The 25,567-nt window shown below is 38.4% G+C and overlaps 1 protein-coding gene across 3 annotated transcripts in view; it reads left to right on the top strand.

Moving 5' to 3' along the window:
- The first annotated feature begins 12 nt into the window (after nucleotides 1–12).
- PARG (poly(ADP-ribose) glycohydrolase) overlaps nucleotides 13–25,567 on the top strand; it is a 114,278-nt gene continuing 88,723 nt past the window's right edge. The window contains exons 1-7 of one of the 3 annotated variants that reach the window (XM_060103111.1): nucleotides 13–505; nucleotides 6,697–6,763; nucleotides 7,370–8,350; nucleotides 9,248–9,431; nucleotides 14,590–14,712; nucleotides 14,846–14,929; nucleotides 19,976–20,050. In XM_060103111.1, the coding sequence (XP_059959094.1) occupies nucleotides 286–505; nucleotides 6,697–6,763; nucleotides 7,370–8,350; nucleotides 9,248–9,431; nucleotides 14,590–14,712; nucleotides 14,846–14,929; nucleotides 19,976–20,050 (1,734 nt within the window). In that variant the 5' untranslated portion in view covers nucleotides 13–285. The remainder of the gene's footprint in view (nucleotides 506–6,696; nucleotides 6,764–7,369; nucleotides 8,351–9,247; nucleotides 9,432–14,589; nucleotides 14,713–14,845; nucleotides 14,930–19,975; nucleotides 20,051–25,567) is intronic. The other 2 variants (XM_060103120.1, XM_060103129.1) reach the window with 2 other exon arrangements.

Consider the following 25,567-nt stretch of genomic DNA (forward strand, 5'->3'; position numbering starts at 1 on the left):
GGAAGCGCCTGACGGCAGCTTTCCGGTGGTGGGAAAGTGAACGAAGCTAGAATCAAAGCGGCGCATCTTGAGGAAGGTGGGGTTCCTGTGGAAGAGGGAAGGCAGGCGACTGGATAGGGTCTGGCTCGGGAGGCCGGCAGAGCAGCAGCTGCAGAAGCAGGCAGCGGCAGAGAGGGCATGGTGTCGGGAGGCGCCGAGAAGGAGGCGCAGTCCGTCCCTCCCAGGGTTAGTGAATGAGGCTCTCCGCCCGGGCTAGCCCGGGGACTGTGTGCTGCGGGTCCCAGCATGAGTGCGGGCCCCGGCTGTGAGCCCTGCACCAAGCGACCCCGCTGGGGCGCCGCTGCAACTTCTCCGCCGGCCGCCTCGGACGCCCGGAGCTTCCCCGGCAGGCAGAGGCGCGTCCTCGATCCCAAGGACGCTCCGGTGCAGTTCAGGGTCCCGCCGTCCTCGTCAGGCTGCGTCCCGGGGCGGGCGGGACCGCACAGAGGCAGCGCCACCTCGCTTGGTACGTGGGGGAAATAAAGCTCTTTGTTCTTCGCCTCGGCCCAAACCTTTTCTTGGTCTCTGAGGAGCCAGGGACTCCAGCACCGCCCCCCCCCCCCCTTTTCTGGTCTTGTGTGCACCACTCTGAACTCTGAGGTCCCCTTGCTGAGCCACCAAGGCTACTAGTTGGAGAATGGGGCCGGATTTTTCCCGTGGCGATTGGTGGTGTGAGAAACCCTGATGAGTAGTCACTCACAGGGAGGGAAGTGGTAGGATACTCCACTTGTTTGCTTTCTTCGGGTTTGACTGAGAAATTGCCTTAGTCGTTAAGGAGGTTTAATTGTGTATGTGACGCTTCAGCCTCTAGATGGAAAGAAAGCTGCAAGGAAAATCACAGCTTATCTCAGTTTACATTCTAAGTCCCTGGGTACAGAGCTATTATTCTTAGCTTGCATTATGCTTGTTTCTGGTGTACAGTGTTGAACAAAAGTAACTTGGTCTCTGTCTTCAGACCCTAAAATCTATCAGGATAGATAGACAGTTAGGGAAGTTAACATAATAAAGGGTAATGGGTGTTCCAATTCATGAAGGAACAGAGCGTTATGGTAGAAGTCAGCTGTACCTAATTCAGTTTGTGGGCTCAAAGATAATCTCCCAGCCAGAAGATAAGAACCTTATTCCGAGGACTGAAGAGTGATGAGTTAGCTAGATGAAGAGAAGTTAATGAAGTGATTCCACAGTGCAGCTGATTCATATTGTCAGCAGGGGAGCGTAGTGAGAGATGAGGTTGCAGAGAGGTAGGCAAAGATCAGATCATACTGGGCAATGCTAAGGGTTTTGAACTTTATTTCTAAGGGCAATGTGAAACTATTAAAGGGTTTCAGTAGGGGAGTGACTTGATTGGATATATATTTTAAAATATATGTATATTTATTTTAAAATATATACTTTAAAGGTCCTTGTGGCTGGTATGTGGAAAATGAAGAATAGATTGAAAGGGAGCAGAAGTGCAGGCCCAAGATAGTTAAGGAGTTAGTCTAGATGGGAGATAATGATGGTTAATAGTTGGTTGCAGGCAGTAGGTAGGAAAGGGGAAAAGTGGATGGATTTAGGAGGGAATGGGTTATGTGGGTTTGTACCGCATAAGAAATATATCTGTGCTGGAAATACAGGTTTGGGAGTTATTGTCACATACACCATAATTGATAACGATGGTAGTAGATTAGTATAAAGCATGTAGTGAAAATAAAGGCGACCTAGGACAGACACCACCATGTAAGAGTAGACTGAAGAGAAGCAGGCAGAGAAGTAGGAGGAAAGCCTGCTTTGTTGTGTCATGCAAGGACGGGAGCATTTCAAAAAGGATGTGTTGGTCAGCAGTATAAGAGAATGGGCACAGGTTAGGAAGTCCTCTGATGAATGGTGTACACTTAGTTCTCTCAGGACTTAGAGGCAATGAGGGGCAGACCTGCACTTAGTATTGAAGGATGAGCAGGATTTGCTGTATAAACCAAGGAAAGAAAAAATTATATAGGCAGAGGGAGCAGCATGTACAAAAGGTGGCTTGACAGGAGGCCAGAATGACAAGACTCAGCTGAGGCTGGGAAGGGGAGCAAGAGCTTATTTATGGACAAACTCAAGTGCCATTTCAAGGAGTTTGGACTTGATCTGTGGTTAACGGGGAGCCACTAAATAGCTTGTAAGAAAAGCGATATCATTTGGTTAATATTTTAGAAAAGATGGCTTAGGCAGTGATCTTTGGACCTTTCTGACTGCAACCCACAGTATAAATTTCATCTGGTACACAAAGTAAGCAATCTCTCTCTCTCTCTCTCCTGGTAAATAGGTCATATTTATAACAAATGTTTCATGAAATAATACTTTACAATGTATGCTGCATTATCATGTTGTCTGTATTATTTCATTAAAAAATGTTGGTCATTTGTAGTTTGTGAAATGCTGAGTTAGAGAAAGTCAAGACTGTAGACAAGGAGACCAGTTGCAGGAAACAAGTTCAGTTGCCCAGTGAGTGATGTAACTGTTCTTTTAATATTGGTGCTATTTTGAAATGGGGAGGAAGGGATGGGTTTAAGATTTAGGATGTAGATTTCAGAGAACTTGATGAAGGAGAGTGGAGGGGAAAGGAACTAAGGGTGACCTCCAAGTACTGTATCTGACTCTGTGACAGCCTAATTTGTGGTCCTATTAACTTTATCTGCATGTAAAGGAGAAGGAGTGAGTTGGGGGTGCTGTCAGTCCTCACTAATTGGATCTCCTAATTTTCTGCAGAAGAGGGAGTGAATTAATACTTGGGCTGTACTTGTGCATGTGTGTAAATGTTTTCTGTATACCTGGCACAGGACACCAATTAACAAAATGTTCAAAATCTAAACTTGTGTCAAAATCTATTGTTTGAGATTTTGGAATTCTTTTAGGAACTTGGTATTTAAAATGTATATATATAGTTATCGTAGGAGAAGTGAGATAGGGAAATGGATATTCAGTATCTTTAAATTTTGTGTTATTTATCTTCCTGGGCACATTTCTTATACTGATTGAAATGTGCAAATCTGCATATAGGTAGAACTCAGCATGCTATTCACACTCTGATGGTGAATGGTTTATCCACTTGTGTTGCTGTAGGAGCTCCCCTTTTCTCCCTGTTATAACTACCGAGAGTTTCTCTCCTCGCTCCAGGGATGATCCGAGTGTAGGTCAGTGGTGGGTGGGTGGGAGACTGGAGCTGCCTTGTCCCCCATCCCCCTTATCATTCTTTCAGCCTCAGTGCTGTCAAAAGCACCTTCGAACCTCTTTCCTCACCTCAAAACTCTCCCACTGTCCATTGCTCTTAGGTCTCACCACACCCTTCCTTCCCATGCCTTATCTTGCTGCTGCTGGTGGAAAGAGGCTTTTTGTGAAGGTCTGGGTGTTCCTTTAAATGCAGGTGAATTTTACTGCATTTTGTGCCTTTTGCCGGTATCTCTAGCACCTAATTGAATGATTTGCTCATTGAAATTTGCTGGTTACTGAGTGAGGTTACTTATGAGATTATGTAAATGGTGTGCAGTTACAGTAAAGTTGGAGAACTACTGATCTCAGTGAAAAATGAGATTGGGTGGAAGTGTTGGTAGAGAATACCTTTGTTGAGTTTCTGCTTTGTGAGACTGGCACAATATTTTCTCTCATTGATCCACATAAGCCTTGGAAATAGGTATTGTTAACCCCATTTTGCAGGTGAAGAAATAAAGGCTTAAAGAAATGGAAATACATGCTAGTAAGTGACTGAGCGAAGAGCTCAGCCCAGGATTTTGTTTGACTCCAGATCTCGTATCTATTGATTTTTCATCACCTTCTATTGCCTCCCTTTTTGTTTGCTGTGATTACTTCCAGTTAAAAGAAATTCCCCAGAACCCAGGACACATCATTTTATGCTTACTTCAGGACGAAGAGGGGTACAACTGATACGGTCCTGTGATGTGTTGTGAAAGAAACCTTTTGAAGACAGAAGTAGTGGTATTGGAAAGAGAAGTAGGCTGTCCTTTCTCTGGGGCCATCAGAAGGACTGAAGACCATTTTAATAGCAGGAAATGTCAGTTCCTCACCTCTTGCTTCTCCTCCTTCACCCTGTTCTCAGGCTTCAGGAATTATGATAGGAAGCCTGAAACTAGAGAGAGAACACATTCTCACGTCAGAGCTGCAGGAGGGAGACCTCTCCTTCAACTGCACTGGAACAACTCTTCCTAATTTTTTAGGAAATGATGCATGCACTCTTTAGGTTCTGTAGACTTGTCATCATAGTGCCATGCTTCATGTGTGTTATAGGAACCTAGCCATTGCATACCATTGAATCTTTACATTTATGGAAAAAGGTATTTTAAATTCTACACTGACCCCCAAAATGAATTTTTTGGCTCATTGCTGATTTGTACTTTGAGGATTTTCTATACTTGCTGTGTTTGATATAAGGAAATGAAATAGAGAAGATGGAACTGTAGAAAAAGTCTCAGAACCAAGTGGATCATCCTCTTACTCCCTTGTGACTGAATCTAATTTTTTCTCTGAAGCCTGATTTGCTCTAGAAGTAGTAACTTAATAAAGTCATGAAAGTAGTGGTGTTTAACAAGAAATATCAAATGTATTTATAATTTTTTTGTGAAAGAAATGATTTTTTTTTTTTTTTTTTTGCGGTACGCGGGCCTCTCACTGTTGTGGCCTCTCCCGTTGCGGAGCACAGGCTCCGGATGCGCAGGCTCAGCGGCCATGGCTCACGGGCCCAGCTGCTCCGCAGCATGTGGGATCTTCCCGGACCGGGGCATGAACCCGTGTCCCCTGCATCAGCAGGCGGACTCTCAACCACTGCGCCACCTGGGAAGCCCAGAAATGATTTTAAAAATGCTAATAAAAGATATTGTGGAAAGTATAAATTATATGGCACTCAAATGCAGTGGTAAATAAATTGTTGATTTTCTTATATTTGGGATGGCATCTCATGTTATGGTGTTTGAGGGGACATAGGTAAATAAGAGGAGTTTATGACCTAAGGTACCTAGATTCTTACATTGCAGTTTAGACAGTAGTTGAGAATGTTCAAGATTTTCTTATATTAAAATGTTATATACATGTAATCCATATGCAGTACATTAAATTTTGAAAGCATGCTTAAATTTCTAATGTTTATATAAATTGTGGCTTGAATTTATTTATGTTACATGTCCCTTACTGAACCATCAATTCTACTTTTGCTACTGTCTGCTGTTCATTTCTGTCTAGTTATCTTTTTGGCATTTCAGATTTAGTGTGTTCAGTATTGACCCAATCATATTTTTCCCCTAAATCCAGTTCTTTTATATTCTACATTTCTATTTAATGTTGTCATCATCTTTCAAGTCTCAAGCATTAAAGCTTAGTGTCACCTTTAACTTCTCCTATCATTGTGAAGTCTGTAATGACTCTCACTTCTCAACTTTTTATTCTCTGTCCTTACAAGGGCTATTTTTAGATCTTGACCAATAGTTCTTCAACCTTGCTGATCATCAAAATCATTTTTTGAAAAAAAAATACAGATTCCAGCTTCCCTCATACCTCCATCATCACATATAGATTTTGATTCAGAAAGTCTAGGTGTGGCCCTTGGATCCATTTGTTGTCAGCCTCCTGATGATTCAGATGGTTTGGGAACCACTGACCTAGACCAATACCTTCCTCACTGGCTTCTACTGACAGGCTGTTCCTTTCTTGCCCCTTCACATCTGCCCTCCAGGCTATGTATCCTGCCTGACTTGGAGCCTCCGAGATTTGAACTCTGGCATTATAACTCTGAGTGTGACTTTTGACACTTTTTTGTACCTCTCTTTGTGGGTTATTCAGGGATCTCTATGATATGGTCCTAGCTGACTTTTCAGCCATATTTTCTGTTGCTTTCTTTATATTTTTCTGCCATTGGTTCCGTTGCTTCTGATTTTCCCTTTATGTGATGACATGTTTATTCTTCAAGACACAATTCAAGCACTACTTATCAGATGATCCCATTTACTTCAGTTCCCTAAAGTAGTCTTTTCCTCAGAAATATCTTAATTTCTTATCAGGATCTTTTTAATTTATTTTATTTTTTAAATTTATTATCATTATTATTTTGGCCGTGCCGCACAGATTGCAGGGTCTCAGTTCCCCGACCAGGGATTAAACCTGGGCCATGGCAGTGAAAATACCAAATCCTAATCACTAGACCACCAGGGAACTCCCTCAGCATCTTTTTTGATACTAACGATAATTAAGAACTAATATTTACTGAATATGTGTCAGATAGTGCCCTAAACACTTTGCAATGGTTATTATTTAATTTAAACCTCACAATAACCCCAGGAGAGATACTATTAATTTGCATGTTTACTAATAAGGAATCAGAGACACAGAGAAATGGCTCTTCACAAAATCATACAGGAATCCAGTAGGAGAGCCAGGATTTGGATCTAGGTAATCTGATTTCAGAGCATATACTCTCATCCATTAGGCCATACCAATTCTTTTAGGGTCTGGTCACTTTCTCTTCTATGCCAAATGTATTATCTCCCATTGCCTGAGTGGGGAAGGAGTGATTAATCGTTGTTTAAACCACAGAACCTGTCATAATGCCTTACATGTATAGATGCTCCTATAGGTATTTTCTCTTTGAAGGTATGCATGCACATACATTAATTTTTTTTTTTTTTACAGTTTTCAAACAGAAGACTATTACCAGTTGGATGGACACGAAAGGACTCAAGACAGCTGAATCCGAAAGGTAAAGAACCATGCCTATATAGAGAAATGAATAACATGATATATGGATGTTTTATTGTGCTTAATGCTGTTTTCTTTTTGCTTTCCCATTTTTCTTTATCTACATTTCATTTAATAAATAATAATTTTTTAGAGTCTCTTATGTGCCAGGGCTGGTCCAATATACTTGAGATACAGAGATGAAAGAGGAATAGTCTCTGTCTTTGAGATACGTATAGTGTAGTGATGCTGACAGACACCAAAACACATGATGATTATATGGTGTGATCAATGCAACAGTAAAGGTTTAAAGAAGGTACAGTGGTGGTTAGCATATAAAACAGTCAGCTTTACCTTTACAGAAAAGACTGCACAGGAGGTGAGTGAAGTTTAACACTGCACTGTGGCAGGTGTTTGCCAGGCACACAACTGGGGAAAGGGCATTATAAGCATATGTGCAAAGACATGGACCCATGAAAGAGCATGCTGTATGCTCAGGTAATCACAAGTAGTTTAATTAATGCTGTGACATTGTAGGAATGTGTTCAGGTAAGTGATTTTTTTGCATCATAAATTCTTGCTGTTGTATCATAAGTTCTGTTGTATCATTCTTTCTCTTCTTTTGTAGTTTGCATAGTAAAGAAAACAACAATACAAGAGAAGAATCCATGATGAGTTCTGTACAGAAAGATAACTTTTATCAACATAACATGGAAAAATTAGAAAATGTTTCTCAGCTAGGTTTTGATAAATCACCAGTTGAAAAAAGTACACAATATTTGAACCAGCATCAAACTGCAGCTATCTGTAAGTGGCAAAAGGAAGGGAAACATTCAGAGCGGCTTTTGGAAAGTGAACCTGCAATAGTAACTCTGGTACCAGAGCAGTTCAGTAATGCTAACATTGATCAGTCACCCCAAAATGATGATCACAGCAACACAAATAGTGAGGACAGTAGAGATAATCAACAATTTTTGACAACTGTAAAGCTTGTGAATGCAAAACAGACAACAGAAGATGAACAGGGTGTAGAAGCCAGAAGCCACCAGAAGTGCAGCAAGGCTTGCCATCCCACCGAAGACTGTGCAGGGTGTCAGCAGGAAGAGACAGACGTGGTGCCCGAGAGCCCCTTGTCAGATATCGGCTCTGAGGATGTTGGTACTGGACTGAAAAATGCCAACAAATTGAGTAGACAAGAAAGTAGCCTAGGAAGTTCTCCTGCATTTGAGAAAGAAAGTGAACCCGAGTCACCAATGGATGTAGATAATTCCAAAAATAGTTGTCAGGACTCAGAAGCAGATGAAGAGACAAGTCCAGGTTTTGATGAACAGGAAGATAGTTCTGCCCAAACAGCAAATAAACCTTCAAGGTTCCAAGTAAGAGAAGCTGACACTGAATTGAGGAAACGGTCCTCTGCTAAGGGAGGTGAGATTCGATTACATTTCCAATTTGAAGGAGAGAGTCGCGCTGGAATGAATGATTTAAATGTCAAACTACCTGGAAGTACTTCTAGCCTGAATGTAGAGTGCAGAAATTCTAAGCAACATGGGAAAAAGGATTCTAAAATCACAGATCATTTCATGAGAATGCCGAAAGCAGAGGACAAAAGGTAATTTTTGCCATCAAGAGTATCTTCAATAGTGTAACATGTTTTATAATTTTGTAAGGGGGGGGTTTAACAAAGTTATGGTTTACACTGAAGCAAAGAAATAGTTGTCTTTCTTGTTAACTGTTTATGCTAAATTTAAACCTAGGTTCAAAATGTTAAATTCTAAAAATCCCAGAAACAGAAAACAAGAAGTAAATAATCAGACTTTAGTTTCATGAACTTCCTTCTGAGATTTATGGGAATTACTAGAACATAAATATGATAGTAACTGCTGTTTTCTTAGGCCATTGTACATGCACCTTCTCTAATGCTGTAACAGGCAGGCAGGTGTTATTGTACTCACTTCACAAATAAGAAAATTGAGATTTGGGTTAGAGAATTCACTGAAATTATGTAACTTGTGGGTAGTAAAGCTGGGATTTAAATCCCGGTCTGATTACAAAAAAAATGTAAATGTAAAAATTTTATTTATGCAATCATCTCATATGATATCTTAAAGCCTACTCCGTAATTTTTGCGATCTTTATGGCAAGCGTGCCATAGTAAGTTCACTTCATTGAAAATTACTGTCTAGAGTCCTGAGAAGTAGCTGATACTGTGAATCATGACTCATTTGGCAGTGTACATAGTTTTACATGGTCCCTTTTTTCAGAAGGTGGTTTACCTGTGTTTGGAAATTCCTTCCACAGACTATTAAAAATAAGCTCTTGGGTTTTACTGTAAACCTTATAAGGTTTTTTTGTTGTTTTGTTTTGTTTTTTTTCTAAATACCAAGGAGAAAGAGCAAGTTTGGCACATTTTAAACAGTAACATTCTGGGTAAGTTTTTTCACTTGTGTATCTAAGTAAATTTAAACAGTAAGTAGTTTGTGACTGAATACATTTGTTTTGATCTTAGAAAAGAACCATGTGAAATCAAACATCAAAGAACAGAAAGGAAGATCCCTAAATACATTCCACCTCACCTTTCTCCAGATAAGAAATGGCTTGGAACTCCTATTGAGGAGATGAGAAGAATGCCAAGGTGTGGGATTCGGCTGCCTCCGTTGAGACCATCTGCCAATCACACAGTGACTATTCGGGTAGGTGTTACCTCTTACCTAAAAGAGAGAAGATGCTAAGTCTTAATTTATTCTGATACTTATACATGTGAAAAACAGACGAAAGCATAGAAAGTGCTTCTCTTTTCTGCATATATAAAGTACTGAGAAATCTACAGGATGGAGAAATATAACGATAGCTTACTTAACATGGTACTTAACAAATCCATAAGATGAATCATTGTTAGCTGGTGCAAAAGTTGAATTTTTCTGTATTTTTAAGAAAATTTATTAGATTTAAAAAAAAATTCAGTTGACAATATTTATTGAGTACCCGCTACATGTTAGGTACTAAAATTCAAAGTTGTATGTGGTTCAATATCCTCAAATCATCCTTCAGTTTTACCCTCTTTTCTGAGCTTTAGATTCTTCTAGACATCTCCATCACTGTCCCACAGGTGTCTCAAACTCAACATTTTTAAAACAAACCTTATTTTAAAAAATTGTGGTTATACATATGCCATCTTAACCATTTTTAAGTGTACATTTCATTGGCATTCAGTCCATTCACAATGTTGTGCAACCATTACCGCTATTCATTTCCAGAAATTTTTCATCTTCCCACACAGAAACTCTGCCTACTAAACAATAACTTCCCATACCTAACTAACCCCTGGTAACCTCTTTCACAATGTCCATGGGTTCTTTTTTTTTTAAAACAACAACAACAACAACTTTATTGAGGTATATAAAATTAACCCATTTTAAGTACTCAATTCAGTGATATTTAGTTAATTTAAAATTTTTATTTATTTATTTATTTTTGGCTGCATTGGGTCTTTGTTGCTTCGCATGGGCTTTCTCTAGTTGCAGTGAGTGGGAACTACTGTTTGTTGTGGTGCTCAGGCTTCTCATTGCGGTGGCTTCTCTTCTTGCGGAGCACGGGCTCTAGGTGCGCAGGCTCTAGTAGTTGTGGCACAGGAGCTCAGTAGTTGTGGCTCGTGGGCTCTAGAGCTCAGGCTCAGTAGTTTTGGTGCATGGGTTTAGTTGCTCCGTGGCATGTGGGATCTTCCCAGACCAGGGCTCGAACCCCTGTCCCTTCTGCATTGGCAGGCGGATTCTTAACCACTGTGCCACCAGGGAAGCCCATATTTAGTTAATTTACTGACTTAGGCAACCATCACCATAATCCAATTTTAGAAGATTTCTACCACTCATAGAATAGTTTTAAATATTCATCTCTTGGGAATTCTCTGGTGGTCCAGTGGTTAGGATGGTTAGGACTCAGCGCTTTCACCGCTGTGGGCCTGGGTTTGATCCCTGGTCAGGGAACTAAGATCCTACAAGGTGTGTGGCGTGGCCAAAACAAAAAACAAAAATACCCCATAGAGGATTAAATATTCATCCCTTTATTAGTCAGATGCTGTATTAGATTTCACAGGGGCTACTTTAAAAAAATCCCTTTTCTTGTACGACTTAGTCTACATGTGATTAAATATTTTGAAGTATAGAATTTATTAACATAGGTAGCAGCAACATTGAGCAGGGTGGTGGGGCTTGACTGAGCTCCTAAAGATGAGCAGAAATTTCTGAGGTGGAGTTCATTTAGTAAGGCAAGGGAATTCCAGACAGATACATAATCTGTATAGGCAAAGGCTGTGTAGTTAAAAACTATTTGTTTTAGAAATGAAAAACAATTGATTTGCTAGAACTGAGAATTTGGATGGGAAATGGTGGAAGAGAAGACTTGAAGAGTGGATTGGGTCCATATTGTAGAGGGCTTCAGGTGCCAGGAACTGGACTTGAGTCTATAGGAATTGGAACTCATTAAAATGCCTGTGTAGACAATAGTTGTACTGTATATATAGCAAGATTGATCAGACAGGTATAGGTAAGGAAAACTGAAGTGAAGATACATTGGAAACAGGGGAAGGTAATATAAGAGCTCAGATAAGAGATGAAAAGTAAAGAAACAATAATTAATCAAATTGTGCTGCATGGAAGTGGTTCAGGGGTTCTTTTGAAATTGACTCTCATTTCTTTTCTAAATTATATTTTTAGCTATGAAAAACCTGTAGTAAAAGAACTAACAACTGCACTCAAATTTTAAAATGCTTAATACCATATTTTAACCAGCAGATTTTACCAAGAGAACTCATTTTTATGCAGATCATAGAATCAAGGTTCTCTTGCCACTGCTGTTTGAAGAATTTCCTTAAGCATCAAAATATCAGTTAAAAAAGGTTACCATTTGCAACTATTTTGGTGTGTGAATAGGATTTTCTTAATACTGGATAAGAGATATAAATAGTAGGTTGATGTAAGCTTTAGCTGTCATCTCCTAACTCCTGATTTCAGATTTTATAGTCCTTAAAGTAACCTCATTGCTATTGATGTTAGACTATGTAAAGTTACTGTAAAATTTATATTTATTTAAATAGCTTATGTTTAAATATAATGATTTTGTATCAGATTTCTTAGGGAAAAAAAGAGTTTTGCTATTTTTAAAAGCTTGGAAATAACTGAGATGGGGTAATAACCGTGGGAATAAAAAAGAATAAACGGTTGCATTGTTTTGAGGTAATATTGATAGGACATGGTGAATTCTTAAGTATGGGTGATAAGGGAAAAGGAGCCATTGATAATGTGTGTAAAATTAAGAAAGGACTTGGATGACTGACAAGATGTTAATGGTGAAGATTTGGAGAAAAGGTTGATCGGGGGAAGTTAAGTGATATTTTGACTTTTCCTGCTTCCTCTCTCCCACTACCCACAAAGGAAACCTGAAGCATCTTATACCATCATTACCTAATCTCTGTAACTACTGTTTATTTATTGTTAGATATCCAATGAATTTATAAAAGTTTTATTTTATTACACAAGTAATATAGGCTCAATGGGAAAAAAAAAAAGCAACTGTTATGTGAAAGTGTATACCTCAGAAAACCCAAGTGTCTCTCAGTCCTATTCCCAGAGTTTAACAATTTGGTGTATTTTCTTCTAGATTCTTTTTTCTGAATATGGTAATGTGATATATGTATAATTAATAGTTAGTTATTAAATAGACAGTCCTTAGTTGCATTTCTAAGATGCCAGATATTAATAGTTACAGAATTTGAAGTAATAAAGTAAAGCTGATATTTAGCGTTAGAAATGTAAGGCAATCTGAAATTGCATGGACATAATAGTCAGTGCTTGATTATCTGTAAACGCACGCATGCACACACACATTCACACACCAACATGTACACACATAAGGCAAACACATGTAGGTGCATGCACTACACACACGCACACACACATTTAGACAGACAGACATCCAAAGCATATCCTTATATATATGTTCCCCTATGTGTGAACCTCTACTGGTACCTGTTTTTGTCACCTCAGATTACATAGAACATCTTTACAGAATCACTTTTGGGATCCTCATATGGAGGTGAAAATACTTTGGGCATGATTGATGACTCAGCCACTTTTGACCATTCTTTATTCTTTCCTCCTTGGAATATTCTCATCCTTTGGATTCCTTGACACCGTATAATCGTGATTTTCTTCCTACCTCCTTAAGCCACTTCTTATGTTCCTTTTAGCTTTTTTTCTATATGTGGCCCTTAAACGTCGTTGGAGTTCCCCAAAGCTTTTTCATAGGTCGTCTTCTCCTTCTCTCTCGGGGTAGTCTTATACACACTCATGGTTTTAATGGTTATCTATATAAATGGCCTATAAATTTATTTATCTTGGATTTCAGACTTTTAATGAAGCTGCCTATTTGACAGCAGCTTTCCCTTTTCAAGTCTGTTCCCTTTTCTTGTTTCTTCCGCCTTTTCCTACTTCTTTTTATCCTTTGGAGTTGAGCTCAATTGCTACTTCCTCGAAGCCGTCCCTAAGCTTACCAGATAAGTTAAAATTATCTAGAAAGGTTCTTATGACACTATGAACCTCTCATTTATACCATCTTACAGTTGAAATTTTATATTTATTTATGTGATTATTTGATGATCTACAGTGAAATTCTGATTTATGCTATAGCATGGATGAACCTTGAAAACATTATGCTAAGTGGGAGGCCCGGCACAAAAGGTCACATTTTGTATGATTCCATTTATATGAAATGTCCAGATTAGGCAAAATGTAAAGCTATTTTGTTGTATCTTTTTCCTCAAACATTTACTTAATGCTTATTATAAGTAGCATGTGTATATATATATGCATACATATACACACATACATACATATACATATATGTGTATATTTACATATACAGTTGACCCTTGAACAACTCGAGGGTTAGGGATGCCGACCCTCTGGGCAGTCCAAAATCCAAGTATAACTTTACAGTTGGCCCTCTACTGAGGTTCCACAACCACAGATTCAATCAACTGCTGATTGTGTGGTACTGTAGTATGTATTCATTGAAAAAGATCGTTGTATAAGTGGACCCATGCAGTTCAAACCCGTGTTGTTCAAGGGTCAACTGTATGTATGTAAACACTTATACGTATTAGAAACACACATGTCAGGCTCTGTTGTAAATATTCAAAATACAAAGTTAATATAATTACTATTCTCAAGAAGTTTAGAGTCTAGTGGGGGAAGGGAAAAAGTGTGCTCTAGTATGATAATGATCTAATAAAACAAGAGAGAATACACTTACTGCCTATTAGAAAGTTTTTAAAGACTTCTTCGAGGAAATGAAGATTGAGCTGAGTCTTGAAGGTCAGAATAGATGTTTACCCAGATAGTGTTTGCAGTAAGAGAGGATGTTAAAAACTGGAATCATTTAGAATCAAAGTATAGGCAGAGGGGAGCCATTATAGGATTAGAAGCTTGGGGATACTTTAGAAACATACTGTTATTCCCAAGTGGGGATAAGGGTTTTATGGGGGATCAATGTGTCTGGGAGTAGTTGGAGTTAGGGAGAGGGATAGAAAGCTGTTACCAGAAATTCAGGCAATGAATATTGAGGATGGGGGTGGCGGTGGGGGCTGGATGGGATGAAGATAGAATGCCCAGGACATGGTGACTTGGAAACTGATTAACTGGAGGTAAGGAGTGGGAACAACTGAAAAAGACATGAGATTTCTTGCCTAGGAGCTGGTCTGTATTTTATAACATTTGCTTTGGCTGCTTTCTTTGGATTATTTTGTACAAGAGATATGCCTAGTTTTTATGCACTTACAGTTTTCTTGTATTTCAGGTAGATCTTCTGCGAGCAGGAGAAGTTCCTAAACCTTTCCCAACACATTTTAAAGATTTGTGGGACAACAAGCATGTTAAGATGCCTTGTTCAGAACAAAACTTGTACCCGGTGGAAGATGAGGTAAGAACAAAACTGAACAGAACTGATGTTCTTTTAGTCTCTGAAAGGTATTTTAATACTTGCTCTTTGACTTCTGATTCTACCATGTAAAAGAACTTGGAATAGTTTCCTCATGTTTTTCTTTTCCTTAAAGAATGGTGAGCGAACAGCTGGGAGCCGGTGGGAGCTCATTCAGACTGCACTTCTCAACAAATTCAGTCGACCCCAAAACCTGAAGGTGTGTTCTTTTGCTATTCTTGTCTCTTACATGTAGTTCTTAGAGGTGGGCCCTGGTGTCCTCCCTCAGAGAAATTTTTTGATCTTTAGTAGACTCAGGTAACAGCATTATTTATATGGTAAGTGCTTGCTTCCTGAGGAACTCTCTTTAGAGACATTCTTGGTTTACACTCCATCACTAGGAAATGAGTAGAAGAATTGAGAGTTGTAAATGACTTGCCTGGAGCCACAAAGAATAATTTGGAGAACCAGGAATAAGACTTCTGTTTCTTGATTCCCCATCCAGTTTCCTTTGGTCCTGGCTTCTCTTTTATTTTTTGTTTCGGAATTATCATACTTCTGAAATGTCTTTAAAAGTAAATCAGGGAGGGCTTCCCTGGTGGCGCAGTGGTTGGGAGTCCGCCTGCCGATGCAGGGGACGCAGGTTCGTGCCCCGGTCCGGGAGGATCCCACGTGCTGTGGAGCGGCTGGGCCGGTGAGCCATGGCCGCTGGGCCTGTGTGTCCGGAGCCTGTGCTCTGCAGCGGGAGAGGCCACGGCAGGGAGAGGCCCACGTACCGCAAAAAAAAAAAAAAAAAAAAAAAGTAAATCAGGGAAGAATTATGACTTCAGCATTGTTTGCCCGAAGGGAAGCTGGGTTTCCTAATGATTAAAGTATACATTAAGCATTCTACTTTTTATTGCTCTTAATATAGCTTCTAGCAGTTTCATAATTTATTAATCTTATATTTTGGCAATAATTCAATTTTTGATTTAAAAAATATTTCATTCAAGACTGTAAGGGCGGGGCTTCCCTGGTGGCGCAGTGGTTGAGAGTCCACCTGCCGATGCAAGGGACACGGGTTCGTGCCCTGGTCCAGGAAGATCCCACATGCCGCGGAGCGGCTGGGCCAGTGAGCCATACCGCTGAGCCTGCGCGTCCGGAGCCTGTGCTCTGCAACGGGAGAGGCCACAACAGTGAGAGGCCCGCGTACCACCAAAAAAAAAAAAAAAAAAAAAGACTGTAAGGACAACCATTAGATTGTTTTTTCTAATATTTAAAATATGAGTGAGAGTATATGTTTATTTTTGGCACTATAGCCTTATATAAACTTTTAAAGTTTTTATAACCATAAACAGATTTTTTTATACTTCTGTGAAAATGGGTTTCATTTTCTTTGAGAGACTTAATTTGTTGTGTACAGTTTCTCAGGTTTAATACTGTTTTTTTCCATTTATTTATTGTTAACGAGTCCAGGCTCACTCTGCTCGCCTTATGACAGGCAAATAAATCAGAAGACAGGTGATGAGGCAAGGAATATGACTTTATTCGGAATTATTCGGAAAGCCGGCAGACCAAGAAGATGGCAGACTAATGTCTCCAAAAAAACCATCTTATCGGGGTTTGGATGTCAGTTTCTTTTATAGAACAGAGATGGGGAGGAGATGAGGAAGTAAAGTAAAAAGGCCATAAGTTTTGCAGATATCCCCTGGAATGGCCAGCTTCGGGGAGGAGATGTGTTAATTTCTTCTTTCTTGCAGACATTCACAGGTGGACAGGGTCAGGATGCTTTCCTGAACAAAGGCACTTTGGTTTAACATTCAGGCAGAGGGGCACGGTTCCCTGAGCCAGCCATTACGTATAGACAGTATCCTTTTAGTGAACAAAAGCAGCTGGAAAGCAAAGGTTAAAATAAAAGAAACGGATCCAACAGGTAGTCAGATTTGGCTCTTCCCTGTTACATACTTACAAGTTATTCTTAAACTTTCTATACCTTTCCTGTAGCTCCTTTTTTTCCCCTTAGCTCTTTTTTTTCCTTAACATGAAAAACAGTGATAAGTTGTACCATAATATATTTTGAAAATTTTATTTCTTAGGGACAGTGTTTCTCAGTCTTGTAATTACTTCTTTTAAATGGGAGAAATTCTCAGGGTCTGCCAGACTTTACTTATTGTTAATATTTTAATTACGTATGTACAAACGTAAAGCTAAATATAAACTCTTTATAGTATCCAGCTACATCAATTTAATGTTTTTCCATTTTAAGCATTATGACCCATGGTTTGAGTTGTGTTCATCATCACAGTCAAAACAATTTGTAATCAGCATTTCCTTTTTGCACAGGTTTTTAAACACTGATCTGAGCCTTAAAATAGTATGCTGAGCAACTTAAAAAAAATACTGTATAAAGAAAACGTTCTTTGTTTTGTATTTACTACTTTTTTTTTTTTAACCAATCACAAACAGTTGGTGGATGTTGGTAGAGGCAAAGATGGGATCCGTATGCAGAACATCAGCTTGCGAATAAGTATGATGGTGACCACTTTGGTCCAGGTTTTTATGACTTTGGCATTCCTATACTGCAGTGCATCTTAGGATCGCTCTCTCTCTCCACCATTTTTATGTATTTGAAGTACCAGCTTTCATTTCTACAGTGTGTTGTTTTTTGGCCTTTGTATTCATTCCAAAACCACAATTATATACTCACAAACACAAGCAGGCCAATCAAGAATACTATCCAGACTCCATTTGAAAAACACTGACTTAGGGCCTTTATGGCCTTACAAACAGGATTCTTTAAGAATTTACATATTTTTTCTTTAAACACAAATGCAGAATAATCATAGTGTTCTAAATTACATTGCTGCTTGCCTCTGTTAGCAATTCCTTAGTGTGCCATGATTACCTTAGGAAGGGGTAATTGCTTTAATCTGAATTTCCCTTTCTTGTTTATTTTATGGTAGATTCAACAGAACAGTAATCCACTGATATTTTCTTCTGTTTATGGTAATTGTTTCCTTTGCTGAAAGAACACTACGAGAGGGAGGGGGAAACATTAAATCCTTCTTATTGAATATAATAATATTTTTGCTGTGTTTATGCCATTTGATGTTGAATTAAGAGGGATTAGAGATGTTAAAAATGTAAAAAAGGAACAGTGTCCTCAAAAATTGATCTACACTGTAATATTTCTATGAATGATGTGTCTGGTATTTTGTAAAGAATGGACTTCTTTCTGCTTTAACTCATTGTGCTTATTATGAATTATGAACTGAAAAAAAGTCACTCAGCTAAGAATACTGTATAGAGTAGCATCCAGCTTTTCTGGTGATAGGAGATCTCATGGTGGACTACTTCTGAGACTTGAAGACTGAAGTAAAAGTAAATATTAGTTAGGAGTTAATGCTAATTACACAACTCCATTAAAGAATTAGCGCATAAATGCTATTTAGAATGTTTTTCCTTACCAACTTTGAGGAATAACTTGCATATAAGAAAGTACATCCTTTTAAAGAATGTAATTTGATGAGGTTTGACATTTGCATATACACTTGAAGCCCCCACTACAGAAAAGATACAGAACATTCCTGTCACCCTGCAAAGATTCTTCTTACTCATTTGCAGTCAGTTTCCTCTTTCTGTATTGACCCCAGGCAACTATTGATCTGCTTCTTCTTTTTCCTTTTTTTTTTAAACTATAGATCGGTTTACATTTTATATGAATGGAATGATGTGTTATGTATGCTAGCGTGTCTGGCTTCTTACACTTAGGTGAATATCTTTGAGAGTCATCCGTGTTGTTGAATGTATCAGTAGCTTTTTCCAGTATAAGCATTGTTTGTCCATTCACCCGTTGATAGACATTGCTATTTTTTTTAATAAATTTCTTTATTTTTTATTTATTTTTGGCTGCATTCGGTCTTCGTTGCTGCATGCGGGCTTTCTCTAGTTGCGGCGAGTGGGGGCTATTCTTTCTTGCGGTGTGTGGGCTTCTCATTGCGGCGGCTTCTCTCATTGCAGAGCACAGGCTCTAGGTGCACGGGCTTCAGTACTTGTGGCACGTGGGCTCAGTAGTTGTGGCTCGCAGGCTCTAGAGCACAGGCTCAGTAGTTGTGGTGCATGGGTTTAGTTGCTCTGCGGCATGTGGGATCTTCCCAGACCAGGGCTTGAACCCATGCCCCCTGCATTGGGGGGCGGATTCTCAACCACTGCGCTACCAGGGAAGCCCCGGAACTTGGGCATCTTCTTATTCCAAGTAGATACAAGACATTTTGTTGGCTCATTATTTAACCTAGCTGCTTGGTAATAATTTATGTGGCATGAAGTATTTTTTCAGGAAGCTCTTTGGCAGAGTGTTAATTTTTTAAAACTTCATCAATTCTGAGGAAATTTGGAAGGTTTATAGTAATAATCTAACACAGTGTCTTTCAGACTTAATATGCCTTCAGTAAAAAAAATTTGGGGGTGTGTATTACAGTCATAAATGGTTCTTTATAAATTCTATGTATTTATTACTTTAGTAATTTAATATATATTATAAAAGATAATAAAAATAGAAATTTTAAAGGATGAGATAAAATATAATTGTAAATAATTGTTCTTTTTGCATAACTAATGGATTGTTGTATGCCTACCCCACTCTGGTAACCAGGAAGTACTGCCTGTTCAGACAGTTGAAAATTACACCAGTAGATGGTGCACTAGTCTGACTTTTTACAAAATACGTACTTCACATGGACTAATGGGGAAAGATAACCATTTATGTAGCTTATAAAAATAGCTAATAGTAAAGGAAAAAAGTCCATTTTAGGCTTTAAGCTAATGTTTCTCAGTCTTTTTTTCATTATTGCTCCCTTCCCCAGGGAGCCTTTTTAGATATTTTTTCCTAATTTACTCTCCTAATGAAATCTTAATGCTGATGAGCAGTGTATCTATACATGTAGTGTGACCCTGTTGAAGACCAAAGTCACTACAATATTTACTTTTTTTATCCCTAAGATCCAATTTTTGTCCAGTTGGATTATATCGCCTCTGTTTACAGAGCATGTTTTAGAGTACTTATGTTTTTCCCCCTGTTACTTGAGCTTTCTAATCTCATTTTTCTTAAGTGAATGATAAATTAGTATGCGCTCTTTTTGTTCATAGTTACTGACGTGGAGTAACTAATGGTAGGAGAAGCTTGCCCAACATTAAGAAATACACTGGAAATAGTTCATAAAGAAGACAGGCTGTTCATAGATAATTCACTTTACTATATCATGACATTTTGTTTATGCTTTTTCCATAGGATGCTATTCTGAAATACAATGTGGCATATTCTAAGAAATGGGACTTTACAGCTTTGGTTGATTTCTGGGATAAGGTAGAAGTATGCTTATTTCTTAAACTATGAAACTAATATGACAACTCTAATGGAAAAGTTTGAGAAAATATGTATAATTCTGTCACACTAACACCATTATCATCTTTTATTTTTGTGAGAAATATTTCCTGTTATTTTATATGCAGCTAATTTTGAATTTTGCTTTAGTCTCTCATGATATGCATTTTCTGTTGTATTATTGTACCATTTTCAGTATTATAAAATAGCTGCATAGTATTTCATGTCTAGATTTTGAGAATTTAATGATTCCCATATTCTCAGACATTTAGGTTGCATAAGTTTTACTCCCTTCTCAATTACACTGTAGTAACATCTTTATATATGTATGTGAATAAATACATGTATATGTTTTCCCAAATTTAATATTGTTTCTTTAGGTGATTCCCAGAAGTTAGATGGCTAGGTCAAAAGGCACAAAACTTTTATGGCCCTGGATTTATGCTGTAAAATCATTTTTCCTCAGGGGACTGTAGCAGTTTAGTATGCTATCAGCAATGGGTAAGAATACCACTTTTTTTTTTTTTTTTTTTTTTTTTTTTTTTTTCTTTTTTTTTGCGGTATGCGGGCCTCTCACTGTTGTGGCCTCTCCCGTTGCGGAGCACAGGCTCCGGACGCGCAGGCCCAGCGGCCATGGCTCACGGGCCCAGCCGCTCCGCGGCATATGGGATCCTCCCAGACCGGGGCACGAACCCGTATCCCCTGCATCGGCAGGCGGACTCTTAACCACTGCGCCACCAGGGAGGCCCAAGAATACCACTTTGATAGTACTGTTAGAAGAATAGGTATCATCCATTTTGAAAAACTGGCAGTATACCTTTTAAAAAAAAAAAAAAACACTTTATTTTGATATAATGATAGATTCACAAGAAATTGTAAAGAAATGTACAGGGAAGGTCCCATGCGCACTTCATCCTATCTTCCCCAATGTTGATTGCTTAAATAAGTATAATACAATATCAAAACTAGAAAACTGACGCGAGACCTTATTTAGATTTTACCAGTTATACCTGTACTCATTTGTGTGTGTAGTTATGTAACTGTATCTTCATGTAACCACCACCACAGTCAAGATACAGAACTGTTCCATCACCACAGTGCTCACTGGTGCTGCCCATTATAGCCACACAAACTCCTTCCTAACTTCTGGCAACCACTAATCTGTTCTCCCTGTGCATAATTTTGTTACTTCAGAAAGGTTATAGTTTGTAACCTTTTCATATTGCCTTTTGGTTCCTTTTTATTGCTGAGTAGTGTTCTGTGAGATTGATGTATCATACTTTCACTGTAAATGCATTTCAGGACATTTGAGTTGTTTCTAGTTTTTAGCTGTTAGAACTAAAGCTGCTGTGAACTTTCGTATACAGTTGTTTGCATAAACATAAGTTTTTATTTCACTGGGATAAATCCCCAAGAGAGCGATTGTTGAATTGTTTGATAAATGTATTTTTAGTTTTAGAAGAAACTGCCAGTATACTTTTGCTAGGTAAGTAAGCCTTCCCAAAGAACAATACTTTAATATACAATCTGTTTAAAAGTTTTTTTATAATTGGCTTTTGCTGCCCACAGTTTAATTATCCATGTTATATATGCTTCATTTACTAATACTAGAAACTGAAAGTAATTTTTGAAATGGAAACATTTTGAATTGAAATATTTTCAATATTACACAACTTTAACTTACCTGATAGAGAATAATTATTGAACTTTAAACATATCCTATGTTTTTTTTAATTGTGGCCTTTCCCTCTCTGGTCTTTTTTTCAGATAAATAACTGTGAGATAAATAAGACAATAATTATCATTCCTATCGTAAATGAGTAGTTATGATTTAGAAATGAACTTTCTTGGCCAAAGTGACATAGTTTGTCCCTGGTAGGACAGTGTAACCCAATCAGTGTTCCTTCCACTATTGCCTGCGATCACAGTCTGATGTCCCTCTGCACACACCCTCCCTTCCTACTTGCTGCTCATTTTCTCTGTAATTAGAGACTGACTAATAATTAGTCAGGGAAACAGCACCAATGGGAGAGAGAGATATTTATCTATCTATATCTGTCTATCATCTATATATATATGTGGGGGAGAGAGAGATGAAGATTTTAAGGAGGAATTGGTTCACACAATTATGGGGGGCTGGCAAGTCTAAAATCTGCAGGATGGGCTGGCAGGCTGGAGACCCAGGGATGAGCTGATGTTGCAGATGATGTCCAAAGGCAGCCTGCTGGCAGAATTCTCTCTTGCTGAGGTAGGTCAGCCTTTCATTCTATCCAGGCCTTCAACTGATTGGATGAGGCCCATCCACCTTATGGAGGGCAGTCTGCCTTACTAAGAGTCCATTGATTTAAATGTAAATCTCATCCATTGATTTAAATGTAAAACATCCTCACAGAAACATCCAGGATAACGTCTGATCAAATATCTGGCCACTGTGGCCCAGCCAGGTTGAAACAAAATGAACCATCACACAGGGGCTTTGGAAATCTCTTTCTTGTAGCACTTCTCCCTCTTCTTCTGTAATTACATTGTTTGAACATATGTAAACATCAGGAAGATTTGCAATGTGCCTCCACGTCCATTGCACAGAGATAGGATTCTAGAGTGGTTAGGAGCACAGATAGGGGTCCACATGGCCTGGGTTTGGATCCTGGGTGGGTAACCTGAGGCATCCTCTCAGTGCATCAGTTTCCCCATTGGGAAATGGGGGTACATAGTACATCTCCCTTAGAGAGTTGTAGTGAGGGTTAAATGATGTGATGTATGCAAAGCATAGATCAGTGCCTGACACCTGGCCATTTTTATCACTTACCTTTAGAGTTAATACATTTAAACATTATGTTTCCACCAAATAGTTAAATGAAAAATACTATATATAATTAAAACCTCCTTTGTTTTTCTCTGCAGGTTCTTTCCCCTCTCTCCTTCATTGAAGGCAGCATTGTCCTAAGTGTAGCATTTGATTTGGCAGTTATTTTTTTCCTACATTTTAACTACATATCCATTAACAAGAGATAGCAGTGTTTTCTGCATTTCAAATGATGGAATATGGTATCATAGTGTACATAATATTCTGTAACTTGCTTTATTTTTACTCAGCAGTATGTCATTGGGATCTAACGATTCTGAATATACACAGAATTGTCTCATTTTAATGCTGATTAGATTCCTTGTATGAATAGCTTACCTTCCTGTGCCCGTACTGCTGGATGTTGGGGAGTTTCTAATGTTTTGCTGTCACAAGCAGTGCTGTGATGGACACAGCCTATGGCTGTCTTTGTGCCCTTGTGATAGGCTGCAGGGTAGGGCAGGCATGTTGGAGGTTCCCCAGGTATCGACAAAGAACTCTCCAAGATAGTTAGTTGTACTTTATTTTTCACACCCTGGCCAATGCTTGGTTGATATTGTCAGGCTTTAAAGTCTTTGCCTGTCAGATGGCTTTTTTTTTTAATTAAAAAAAATTTTTTTAACATCTTTATTGGAGTAAAATTGCTTTACAATGGTGTGTTAGTTTCTGCTTTATAACAAAATGAATCAGTTATACATATACATATGTTTCCATATCTCTTCCCTCTTGCATCTCCCTCCCTCCCACCCTCCCTATCCCCCCGCTCTAGGTGGTCACAAAGCACTGAGCTGATCTCCCTGTGCTGTGCAGCTGCTTCCCACTAGCTATTTTACATTTAGTAGTATATATTGCCACTCTCTCACTTCGTCCCAGTTTACCCTTCCCCCTCCCCATGTCCTCAAGTCCATTCTGTACCTCTGGTGGTGTCTTGGGAAGCACAAAAGTTTTTAATTTTGATAAAGTCTAAATTAATTTTTTCTATTTTTGGTGTCATATCTAAGAAGCTAATCCAGGGTTGCAAACATTTACTCCTGTGTTTTCTTCTAAGAATTTTATGGTTTTAGCTCTTACTTTTAGGTTCATGACTTATTTTGAATTGATTTTTGTATATGGTGTGAATTAGGGGTCAAGTTTTATTTTTTTGCTTGTGAATAGCCATTTTGTGTTAATTTTCACATACGATGTGAGATAGAGGTCTGATTTCATTATTTTTTATATGGATGGATATCAGGTTGTCCCAGCACCATTTGTGGAAAAGACTTCTATCCCTATTGAGTTGTCCTGGCACCCTGCAAAAACCAATTGACCATACATGTGAGGGTTTATTTCTGGCCTCTCAATTCTATTCCACCACTCTATATGTCTGTCTTTATGCCACTTCCACACAATCTTGACTACTGTAGCTTTGTAGTAAGTTTTAAATTGAGAAGTATGAGTCCTCCAGCTTTGTTCTTTTTCTAATTTGTTTTGGCAGTTTGGGATCTTTTGTGCTTTCATGTAAATTTTAGGGTCAGCTTATTAATTTCTGAAAAAAGTTAGCTGTGAAGGGTAATATTTATAATCATATTAATAGAATCCATACTAATTCTGCATCTTGAGGCAGGACCAGTCAATTTCAGGGTTACCTTATTGAGCTTTTGAACCATATGATGTTTAAAGGTAGGCATAAAATAATGGAAGCCTTATGGCTATGTCAGAATATCTTTGTATCTAGATGTCTTTCACTCTTAAACAGATGTAATTTTTGATGCAATGAAAAGTTGACCAAACTGATAAAATCTTTGTCACTAAAGTTATAGTATATAGATGGTCTATTTGAGTTTTGTAATTTTCATGCCTTAAACTAGTTACAGTTGTTAATTTGGGTAGGTACATTTGATACCTTGTGATGGCAGTAAAACATGCCATTGGTTAAAATACCCCTGTCACCTTGCTATGAGGTAAAGTGGTCGTTTTTTCCTCTCTTCTTAATCACTCTACTCAGACAGGACCTTGTTTCCCTTTTATCTGGTGACCTTGCCCAGAAACATTCCTGTAAGAGTAATATATAGCAAGTTTTGGTGTGTTTAGTGTAGATCATAAATATGAGGTGATTACCAAGGTGCTGATGATAGTTTTACAGTTCTCTAGAGAGGGGAGTCATTGCATTTTTGACCTTCTGATTTTTATTTACTTTGTAAACATACGGGAGGGTTGGGAGAGTCCTCACAATTGTACCAAATATTCATTTCTTATTGTTTTCTTCAAGTTTTTGTCTCTCTATTTTTTATAGTTATATCTAGATATAAAAGTATATTTAAAATATTTTATGATATATTATAAAGCTGTGTTACATAGCTTTATCATTTTTAGTCTTAATGGTTGCATAATATTCCATCAAATGATATGTCATTTGCTTAGCCATTCCAGTGTTAGAGATTTAAGGAAGTCTCTGTGTAAAGCACGTCTAGAGATTTAAGGGTGTTCTTCCCTATGACTGTCTGTTGTTCGTACATTGTCAATGTACTTAACAGTAGACCTTGGATATTTAATACAGTTGTGTGTTTTTCTGTCCTTCAAATCTCCAAAGGTATTAATATAGAACTTTACCATGGCACAGCCCACAGGGATAACATTGCCCAGGATTACAGGGGTTATTGAGAAGTAAGTATTAG

The sequence above is a fragment of the Mesoplodon densirostris genome, chromosome 1 (genome assembly GCF_025265405.1).
Source record: "Mesoplodon densirostris isolate mMesDen1 chromosome 1, mMesDen1 primary haplotype, whole genome shotgun sequence".
NCBI lineage: Eukaryota > Metazoa > Chordata > Mammalia > Artiodactyla > Ziphiidae > Mesoplodon > Mesoplodon densirostris.